A 10,283-nucleotide genomic window follows, 5' to 3' on the forward strand; every position below is an offset into this window, starting at 1 on the left:
GAAAACCGGAAGTGGCGCTGTAGCTCAAGTGGTAGAGCGCTTGCCTTGAGCTGAAGAGCTGAGGGACAGCACCCAGGCCCAGAGTTCAAGCCCCACGCCCGACCAAAAAATAAAAATTAAAAAAAATATTTTTTGTAGCCAGCCACTGTGGCTCACACCTGTAATCCTAGCTACTCAGGAGGCTGAGATCTGAGGATCACTGTTCAAAGCCAGCCCAGGCAGAAAGTTCATGAGCCTCTATAACTCCAATTAATCACCAAAAAACCAGAAGTTGCATTGTAGCTCAAAGTGGTAGAGTGCTAGCCTTGAGCAGAAAAGCTCAGGGACAGTGCCAAGGACCTGAGTTCAAGCCCCATAATCAACAAATATTTTTTTTCTCCCCTTTGGCTGGATTAATACTATCTGTCTCATTAAAATTCTCCATAAACATTCTCAGTAGCTATAATAATAATTCATCAAACAGGATGTCCAGCATTTAGATAAGTTTTAAAATTTGACTAAAGACCTTTTAGTCTATCAGGTAGAATAGTATCTAATAAGATTGAACGAGAACAAACTGGTTATGGCTTCATTTCATGGGTTTTGGTTCTTGTCTGTCTTGTTCTGTCCAGCATTCTTTGGGACCATAATACTATAATCATTGGAAATGGGTTTATCTCACAGTGGTCAGTGTATGAAAAGTGGGCAGAGAAATTACATGTGTTCTCTGTTTGCATCCGTATGGTAGCCTTCACACTACCTCAGGAATATATAATAGGAATGTATTTTAACGTTTCACACTCCTTGGGTGAAAGGCATTATCATCAAGTAGGTGAACGTCCACCTCCAAGTGACCTTCTCCACCTTTTGCCAGGCCACATTCTCCAACCTATGACCCCCTCTTGGTTCACAGTCCCATCTTGAAACAACTCTCTCTCTTGTCTCTATCAGGGCCCAAGCTTTGCCAAATTGAAGGAATTGGAGATCGACTATTACAAGTTTTACTCTCCCCACTAGGTACTGTTGACTTAGCGCTAGCAGACACCAAGAGTGATAGAAGGCAATTAGTTATATGACAGCTCAGTCTCAGACCCAGGCAAAGTCCTAACTATGTCTCAAACCAGTCTTAGCCTATTACAGCACCCAGTGTGGTGTTGAGTCTTGTACTTGAGTTGGAACTTTCCTGCCTTCTCAATACCGTCTCCTCCAGGCACTCAGTATGTCACAGAATGGCAGTGGGTAGTGAGTCTCGCAAGGGCTCTTAGTATTGTCACACTGCCTCACATGTACATTCCTCTGCTTATTCTTTTGCATCCATCTGCTGATTTGAACTTGACGACCTTCACTTAAGGAACAGGTAGGTAGGGCATGTGAAATCCTTCCCATGTCAAAGAAAGGAGAGTGTTCATAGCAGATGACACAGTGGTAGAGCCAGGACTTGAGCCTAGCTGCTTGTATTAACTATTCCACTGCCACCATTGATCCAGAGCTGCTAGGGTAGCTGCTTCTGACTAGGGCCTCATTTGCTGTCCCTGGAGAAGTGCTGGCCTCCAGATGGATGGTCCCCACTGGTACTCTCCTGAGCTAACATGCTGATATGCGTGCCTGGAATGCCTTTCTCCATCCTTCATCTCATAATCTCATCTTAGACTAGCCTAGTAGATACTCTCTTGGCAGCTTTGGCTGTCTTTCCATGCTCATTGTGCCCAGAGACTTTACTGACTTCATGGCTGCTCACATTGCATTGTGCCTGCCTCCCTCCTTAACATGTGTACCCAGCTAGCTAGTAACTTCCTGGAAGATGAGCATCGTACCCTTTGCTTCAATGTGCCCTTGCCCAAAACTTGGTGCATGTGCTATTCATTTCCTAAGTGCATTTGGTTGCTGTTCATGTTTTGGTGTTAGAAGTCTGTTTTCTACACAGGTTTTATGCCGGGGGATCAGAGAGAAGTGGACAGCAGATTGTCGGCCCTCCCAGGAAGAAAAGTCCCAATGAGTTGGTGGATGATCTCTTTAAAGGTGCCAAGGAGCACGGAGCCGTAGCTGTGGAGCGAGTGACCAAGAGCCCTGGAGAGACCAGTAAACCAAGAGTGAGATAGGAGTCATTGTCTGTGCCCACACCACTCAGTTCCTAGGAGGGCTACTTCGAGCCAAGGACTGATTTGTCTGTTTTCTCGTGTGTTCACTGGTTTCCTATGTAGAAGATGGGTAGTTTCTTTGACCCTTTTACAGGGAAACACAGTTAAGGGCAAAGTTTCTAAATCTGTGACCTAAGTCCAGAAAAGGTCCTGAAAACATGTTTGCTTTGTCCTACTCATTATGATTAACTCAGTGAATGCTTTGCTTCATTTTGTTTGAATTGAAGTAATCACTACCAATTTATATGTAAAATCTGAGTATTTGATGTTGGGAAAATATAAAAGTCTTTAGTGTTGTACCCAAATTCTTCCATGGCCATAATTAACTGTTACTTAGTGGCAGGTATTTAGCTGGGCATCTTTGCTGTTTGCAGCTTTCACCCCAGTCCTGGCCACTTGATTCATTTACCATACCCCTGGCCTTCTGGCCCCTTGAGTTTGATTTCCACTGGTCAGGATCCTTGTCCTCTTTCCTCACTTAAAATGCATCACCGTATGAGTGATAAACACCACCATATGTTCATGAACTCTTCTTTGACAGCCATTTGCAGGGGGTGGCTATCGCCTTGGGGCAGCACCAGAGGAAGAGTCTGCCTACGTGGCAGGAGAAAGGCGGCGGCATTCCAGCCAAGATGTGAGTGGGCCCCTCCCTTTGGTAAAGAAGCAGTGACGTGTGCATGAACCAGTGACCTCTGAGAGAGGCCTACAGAAACTGTTCTTGCTATGGTCTCAACAGGGGCAGTCCAGGGAAGGCTAAGGCATCTAATCTGCTGTGGGAGGGTGTGGTGCGGCTGGTGAAATGGGGTGGGGAAGGTACAGATAAATGAAGGTTTCTGAGCATTCCACAGGTCTCAGGCAGAGGGACAGGGTATGGTATGGGCCTGGTTGAAGAACTTGACATTCAGAACACCAGATTAGGCCTAAAACACTTTTTGTCCATCTATTTTCCTAATGTCCAGGACTTTTTTCCTGCGGAAGTACATAAGGGGTCTCCTCTTACAAGTGCAATCATACTGTATAATTTTTTTTGTGTGTGTGCCGGTTCTGGGGCTTGAAATCAGGGCTTGATCACTGTCCTTAGCTTTTTCCTCAAGGCTAGTGTTTTACTACTGGAGCCACTGATCTACTTCTGGCCTTTTTTTTTTTTAACAGTTAATTAGAGATAAGAGCTTTGCGGACTTTCCTATCTGGACTGGCTTCAAACCTAGATCCTCAGATCTCAGCCTCCTGAGTAGCTAGGATTACAGGCAGGAGCCACTGGTGCCCAACTAATTTTGAATCTTTTTTAAAAAATACTTTGGGGATTTATTCCAAAGTAAAAGGAAATAGGCTGAAAACAAATCTTACTCCCTTGTGGCAGCAGCTACCAGGGTTGTTAACAGAAATTGTAGGTACCTTTTCTTTTTTATTTTTTTATTGTTATGAAGGTGATGTACAGAGGGGTTACATACAGTTACATAAGTCAGGTAAAGAGTATATATTTCTGGAGTTGGGAAGGTGGCTCAGTGGTAGAATGCTTGCCTTGCATGCATGAGGCCATGGGTTCGATTCCTCAATACCACATAAGCAGAAAAGGCTGGAAGTGGCGCTGTGGCTCAAGCGGTAGAGTGCTAGCCTTCAGCTGAAGAGCTGAGGGACAGTGCCCAGGCCCAGAGTTCAGACCCCACAACTGGCAAAAAAAAAAAAAAAAAAGTATATATTTCTTTTGGGACAGTACCATCCCCTTCCCTCGCTCTTGCCCAGTTTTTCCCTCCCATGCCCACCCACAAGTTGAATAGTTCCTTTTCAACATAGTGTCTAGTGAGTACCATTGTACTTTCCTAGCTGGGCTGGCTTTGAACCACAATTCTCAGATCTCAGCTTCCTGAGTATCTAGGATTACAGGCATGAGCCACTGGCACCTGGCTGTAGGTACCATTTTTAATGACTGAAAATAGCCTAGGAGTAGTCTGGTTATGGCAGATGAGTAGAATACTAGCTGCATACATGGACTGGCAGCCCTACAGATAAGGGAACCGTAGCTTTGATTGGGTCACCCACTCACAGCCACCCAGCTAGCAAGTCCCAGTGAAGACACAAACCCAGGTCTTCATAAAGCAGTGCCAGTGCTCCTCAACTATACCACATTCCTTCCTATTCTCAGCTAGTGCTTGGTTGGTGGGGTGGTCATGTTTCATTTCCATGCATGTGTATATTCATATGTATGCTTGCCTATTAGTGTTTGAATGCTGCATAGCTGATAATAGTTTGTAAGTTCAAGTTGATGGGTTGTCAGGTTCCTGTCATTACATTAATGGCTCTCACTCCTGTCGTCACAGGTTCATATTGTGCTGAAGCTCTGGAAAAGTGGATTCAGCCTGGATAATGGTGAACTCCGGAGCTACCAAGACCCATCCAATGCCCAGTTTCTGGAGTCTATCCGCAGAGGGTGAGCAGAAAGGCCTTCTTTTTTGTCTGGAGTTAGTGAATGTCATGGCAGGTAGGAAGAGAGAAGCTGAACATTTATCATAAGGTTTTTGAGTTAGAGTTAGTACAGTCAAATACATATTCACAGACCAGTTTCAGAAACTTTTTTCCTGTCTGTCATGGGGCTTGAACTCTGGGCCTGAGCCCTGTCCCTCAGATCTTCAGCTCAAGGCTAGCACTTTACCACTTGCGCCACAGCAACCACTTCTGGTTTTCTGGTGGTTTATTGGAGATAAGAGTCTCATGGACTTTCCTGCCCAGGCTGGCTTTGAATCATGATCTTCAGATCCTCCTGAGTAGCTAGGATTACAGGCGTGAGCCATGGCACCTGGCTTAGTTTCATTTTTAGTCCATTTTTCCCTTTGGACCTAGAGCCAAGTGGCAAAGTAAGAAGTATTTGCTGTGGTGGAACAGGAAAGAGAGAAATGGAGCCTCTCCATGGCTGGCTAGCAGTAACTTCCCTCTAGAACAGAGTTTTCCCCTTTCTGGCATTTTTTCCATCCTCACTGTGAACCCCAGCATTGCTTTTTTTTGGCTGGTACTGGGTCTTGAACTCAGGACCGGGGCACTGTCCCTGAGCCTCTTTGTGTTCAAAACTAGTGCTCTACCATTTGAGCCACAGCACTACTTCTGGCTTTTTCTGAGTAGTTTACTGGGAGATAGACATCTCACGGACTTTTCTGCCTGGGCTGGCTTCAAACCGCAATCCTCAGATCTCAGCCTCATAAGTAGGTAGGATAACAGGCATGAGTCACTAGTACCCAACCTAATGTTACCTTTTGTCTCACAGGGAGGTGCCAGCAGAGCTGCGGAGGTTAGCTCATGGTGGGCAGGTGAACTTAGACATGGAGGACCATCGGGATGAGGACTTTGTGAAACCCAAAGGAGCCTTCAAAGCCTTCACTGGAGAGGGCCAGAAACTGGGCAGGTAAGAACATGGCTTGAGTTGTGTTGTTTCTGCGTGTTATAGTGCTTCCATTCTGGCAGAGGTTAACTTGACAGTTGGAAAAACTTCACCTGTTTGCCAACACCAAGAATACACTTGAGGGTGAGGACACTGCTTCTGGGTAAGACTTGGTTGCTTGCCAGGCCTTCTGCAGTGGTTGTTTTTGTGAAGGACATGGCTGAGTCCCAGAATTGTAATTGGGACAGTTTATTCCATTGTGAAGACAATTAGCACTTTGTTGACTGAAGTTCTTGTTGTGAGAAAGGCTGGTTTCCCGTGACTCAGTGTTTGCAAGGAGACTGCTGGTTGTGGAAGTCACCTCTGACTTTCTTGCTTCTGGGTGGATCGTCCTTACTGTGGCAGATAGCCAATTCTTTGGGGAGACCACCAGTTCTTTGGGGAGACCAGTGGCCCAGAGGGACAGTATTCAAGAAGACCAGACTGAGTCCTGTCCTTGGTGTGTCCTACCAAATGAATAGAGTGCTGGTGCTCTTACTGAGGAAGCAGAAGCTCAGTGTGTCAGCCTCTACTCCTCTTCTCCCCATCCCTGCACAGGCTGGGAGCAACTCTCAGAAGGTGCTATGATGGTCATAGGGAGTTGGGAGCACCTCAGTGATTTGGGTCTCAGATTCACGTAAATAAAACAAGGCAAGATCTTGGATAATGACAGCAAGCAGCTATTTGAGGGCTTGCTGCTATGTACAGAAAGAAACATTTCCATGTATTTATCTCCTTTAATCCTGTTTTGTCCCCATTCTGCAAGTAAGGACTGAGGCACAGTCACTGTCTAGCCTAGCCTGGGGTCAGATTGCTGGTAGTGCTGAGCTAGGCTCCCCGGCTGCTCTTGTTGGCCATGCTGTGTGTGGGTCTTCTGGATGTTCTTGCACAGCCTCTTGGAGCCGCTATTATATGCTGGGGTGGTCTGTACTTTCAGTGTTTCCTCTACTGTCTAGGAGATTTTATTTTTTAATTGATGAGGTTTCTGGAATGCTGTCCTACTACCCTTCAGATCAATACTGGGTTCTTGGGCAAGATGTTTCTTGTTTTTTGAGACAAGGTCTTAACTGTGTCACAGTGCAGGGTAGCTTCAAACTCACTATGTAGCTCAGGTTGGCCTCAAACCTAACCACTAATGCTGGTATTATAGCTGTGGGCCTCCACACGCTGTCTTCACCTGTACACAGACATGATAAGTCCCTATCTGATGGACTGTTTTGAGGTTTAAATGAGTCTGTGTGCATTGGGCCTTGGAGATGGTGCCTTACAAATAGCTATTGGGCTCATTGTGCCATCCCACCTCCCCTTGTAAAAGAAATGGTAGGTGAGAGCACCACAGCCAGGTCTGTGCATCGGGCGTTCCTTGACCTCACAGGGGTGAGAGCAGCTCTGCTGGAAAGGGAGGCCCATAACATTCAGCATGAAGGACTTCCTCCGTGTCTGCTCCTTTGCCAGGCCCTCTGCCCGTATCCTCTCTCTGATCCTCCCAGCCAAACAACTTGTTTTATATAAAAACACAGAGCCTTAGAAGTTGTGTGACTTGCTCTAGGCCACTCTGCTACTTCAGTGGTGGAGCTTGGGCCAAATGGCTGGCAGTACCACTGCAAAGGTTAGTGGTGGCTGCCACTCATTGGGCAGCCTGCTCTGAAAGGTATGCAAGGTGAGGACTAGGTGTCCATTTACAATAGAGGAAGGGTGAGGTGTAGGAACTACTACCATTCAGTAGAGAATTTGGGGGCAGTCTGTTCACCTAACAGCCTCTCCTCTCTCAGAGGTCATCTGCTAAGAGAAAAGCTAAGAACACGGTAGCTAGGTGATTCATAGGGGAGACTTCCAAATGGCTATGGAGAGCCAGGTAGTGTATGTGGACTTCATGTTTGTCAGCCACTCCCAGTGTTTTATATCATTCTCTAATCCTCAAGAAAAGGGAAGTAGGTAGACTCTTCATCCTTTTAAAAGCCCCTTTTGAAGCTAAGGGAGTTTGAAGCAGTAGCTAAGAGCACACAGCTAGTTGGTGGTCTTAGGTCCTGGTCTGATTGTAAGATCTGAGCTGTAAGTGGGCAGATCTCCATTTGTTGTATAATTAATACATGCACAACTTGGCCCTTAATTCTTGTCCCCTCACCCCCATGGTTGGCACATAAGTATGCAGTGTACACTATGGGATGCCACCCTGAAGAGTGCATCACAACCAGTCACCTGCAAAGCTGTGTTAAGGCTGCCGAGGCCACAGGCTTGGAATGCCCCTTCAATCACTTCATGGAGCCTGTACTTATCTTGGTCCCCTGGGCCCTTCAGCCTCATGGCCTGTTCTCTGCCACCCCAGACCCTTGATCAGGTGGAGACACTAAGGAAGAAAGGAAGTTAAGAGCTGACCCAAGGCTCCTCCTGAGGAAGCAGTTCTAACAAGTGACTCGGGGGTGAGGGAAATTCTTCTGGATCCCATCTGTCTGCTTCAAGTCATTATGTGGCTCACCAAACAGGGTCATGTGCAGGACAGCCATTCAGTAAACATCAGAGTAAGGGCTGCCTGCCGGGGTCTGGTTTTTGCTCCTGACCTGATGTGCTCCCTTTCTCTCAGCACTGCCCCCCAGGTGTTGAATACCAGCTCTCCAGCCCAGCAGGCAGAGAATGAAGCCAAAGCAAGTTCTTCCATCTCAATTAACGAGTCAGAGCCCACCACAAACATCCAAATCCGGCTTGCCGACGGAGGGCGGCTGGTGCAGAAATTTAACCACAGCCACAGGTACTTTGTGTTCTCTGGCCTAGCTGGTGCTAGCAGTGTCTCGGCACAGGTGTGGGAAGTTGGTATGGGTAATTTGTGCTTTTCCTGAGCAGTGGGGTGGAATGTCTGCAGGTCTGAAGCCCATGGTCCCAGTCCCCACTCACCCATCACAGTAGCCAAGGACTGCTCTTTCCTCCTGTGGGTCTCATTCTTCATCTCAGGTTCAAGCCCTGAACTCTCTCCAAAACAAATCTTAGGCTAAAGCCCAGGTACCAGTGAGACCTAATTAGAGCTGCTATAGCTGACAGGGGAGAGGAAATATAGTGCCCACACACTTAACCAGCTGGCTTTCTCTCACATCCTCTCTTCAGGGCCCTTTGGAAACCACTAGATTATAAGTTTTTCCTGGAATTGGTCTTTGAGAATCCTGCTGTGTTGTCCCAGGCCATCTGAGTTGGTCAAGGCAAACTGCTTCCTCTGTTTTAAAGATAGGGAAACTGAGGCACCAAGAAGTAAAGAGACTGGCCGTTGCCTGTGAAGGCAACTCCTTTCTCTAGAACAGAATAGAGTGTCTAAGCTTCATCAGTTGTGAGCTAACCAAGCCAGGACCTATGTGTGGGCCAGTGACAGGTTTCACAGCTGTTACGTGTTAGCCAGGCTCAGGATAAAGGTATGAGACAAGATAGGGATGAGGCCAGGAGCACAAGGAGGCCTACTGGACTTTTCTAAAGGGGTGGCATGACCCAGCTCACTGACCTGAGACGCTGCCTCACTCATCACCCAGCATGGCTGCTGCTCACCCGAGGTGCAGCCTGTACAGAGTAGAGGAGGGAGAGAGCAGGACTACATTCCATACATGGTACAAAAGCAAGAGGCTGTTGGAGGGCTATCCTGCCATTGCAAAATTGAGGTCATAGGCACCTTGTAGATAAAGGGATTCCTGGACAGCTTGCTGTCATTGTCCTGTGCCATTCTGGTCTACTGAAAGAGACAGTAGTCAATGATAGCCTAGAATTGTTTGCTTCCAATTCAGTGCCCTGGAACAGGGGAAATGCTGCCCTGTGGAAGTGTGGTCAAGATTAGAGGAAAGGAGACAGGGCTTACAGAACTGCACAGCAGAGGGTAGCTTGATAAAGCACTAAGTAAAATGAGAGAAGAGAGAGTGAAGGAAGGAGGCCTTGGACACAGTAGGAAGTTGGGAGCTTTCCACATGGGAGTGTGGCTAGTCTGTGATGCTTTCTGGTGACAGCTTTGCCAGCTCTGGAGGAGTAGGCAGAGAGGGGGCTCTGTAGGTAGTCATCCTTCCTCCCCAGGGTGGGAGCTGTGGGCATCAGCAAAGGACTCTGTTCACTGCTTCCCATTTACTCCTCCTCCAGGATCAGCGACATCCGGCTCTTCATTGTGGATGCCCGGCCAGCCATGGCTGCCACCAGCTTTGTCCTCATGACTACCTTCCCCAACAAAGAGCTGGCTGACGAGAGCCAGACCCTGAAGGAAGCCAACTTGCTCAATGCTGTCATCGTGCAGCGGTTAACATAACTGCCCGGCCCAGCCTCCCCTCTCTCCTGTGTTTCCCATGGCCAGCAACCATGCCTGTGGGGACACCCTCCTGCCCTTGTGCATACCCAGCAGTCCAGTGCCACGTCTCCTCCGTAGCTCTGGGTTCTTAGACTTTGGTTGGACATTTTTTTTTTCCTTAGTTGCGTTTCTCGAGTTTTTGTGATGATCAATGGACTTTAAAGAAAAAAAAATAAAAAGAACCAAAAAAACTGAAGGGCTGTCACCACATGTTGTATGAGTATCCACAGAGGCAGCTTGATAAAGTCTTGCTTATCTTGAAGATGGGGACCTTTAGCTTTTGTAAAAAACCATTAGGTGCATGCTGCTCACCTGCTGGCATGTCCTTCCACCACCCCTAAAGGTGGCTTGTGGGGATCCCCTTCCTAGGGAAGGAAGTGGGGAGACAGGGGTTGCGACTTTGTAGCTCTCATTCCACAGGAGCACACTCCCCCTAAAGTGTGAGGGCAGACCT

The 10,283-nt window shown here is 47.4% G+C and overlaps 1 protein-coding gene across 2 annotated transcripts in view; it reads left to right on the forward strand.

Moving 5' to 3' along the window:
- The window catches only part of Nsfl1c (NSFL1 (p97) cofactor (p47)), a 17,292-nt gene extending 7,255 nt beyond the window's left edge, over positions 1–10,037 (forward strand). The window contains exons 4-10 of one of the 2 annotated variants that reach the window (XM_013011042.1): positions 1,331–1,336; positions 1,904–2,069; positions 2,659–2,751; positions 4,436–4,545; positions 5,374–5,511; positions 8,108–8,272; positions 9,628–10,037. In XM_013011042.1, the coding sequence (XP_012866496.1) occupies positions 1,331–1,336; positions 1,904–2,069; positions 2,659–2,751; positions 4,436–4,545; positions 5,374–5,511; positions 8,108–8,272; positions 9,628–9,790 (841 nt within the window). In that variant the 3' untranslated portion in view covers positions 9,791–10,037. The remainder of the gene's footprint in view (positions 1–1,330; positions 1,337–1,903; positions 2,070–2,658; positions 2,752–4,435; positions 4,546–5,373; positions 5,512–8,107; positions 8,273–9,627) is intronic. The other variant, XM_013011043.1, reaches the window with a different exon arrangement.
- Positions 10,038–10,283: the final 246 nt, after the last annotated feature.

This window comes from Dipodomys ordii, unplaced genomic scaffold (assembly GCF_000151885.1).
Source record: "Dipodomys ordii isolate 6190 unplaced genomic scaffold, Dord_2.0 Scaffold13, whole genome shotgun sequence".
Classification (NCBI taxonomy): Eukaryota; Metazoa; Chordata; class Mammalia; order Rodentia; family Heteromyidae; genus Dipodomys; species Dipodomys ordii.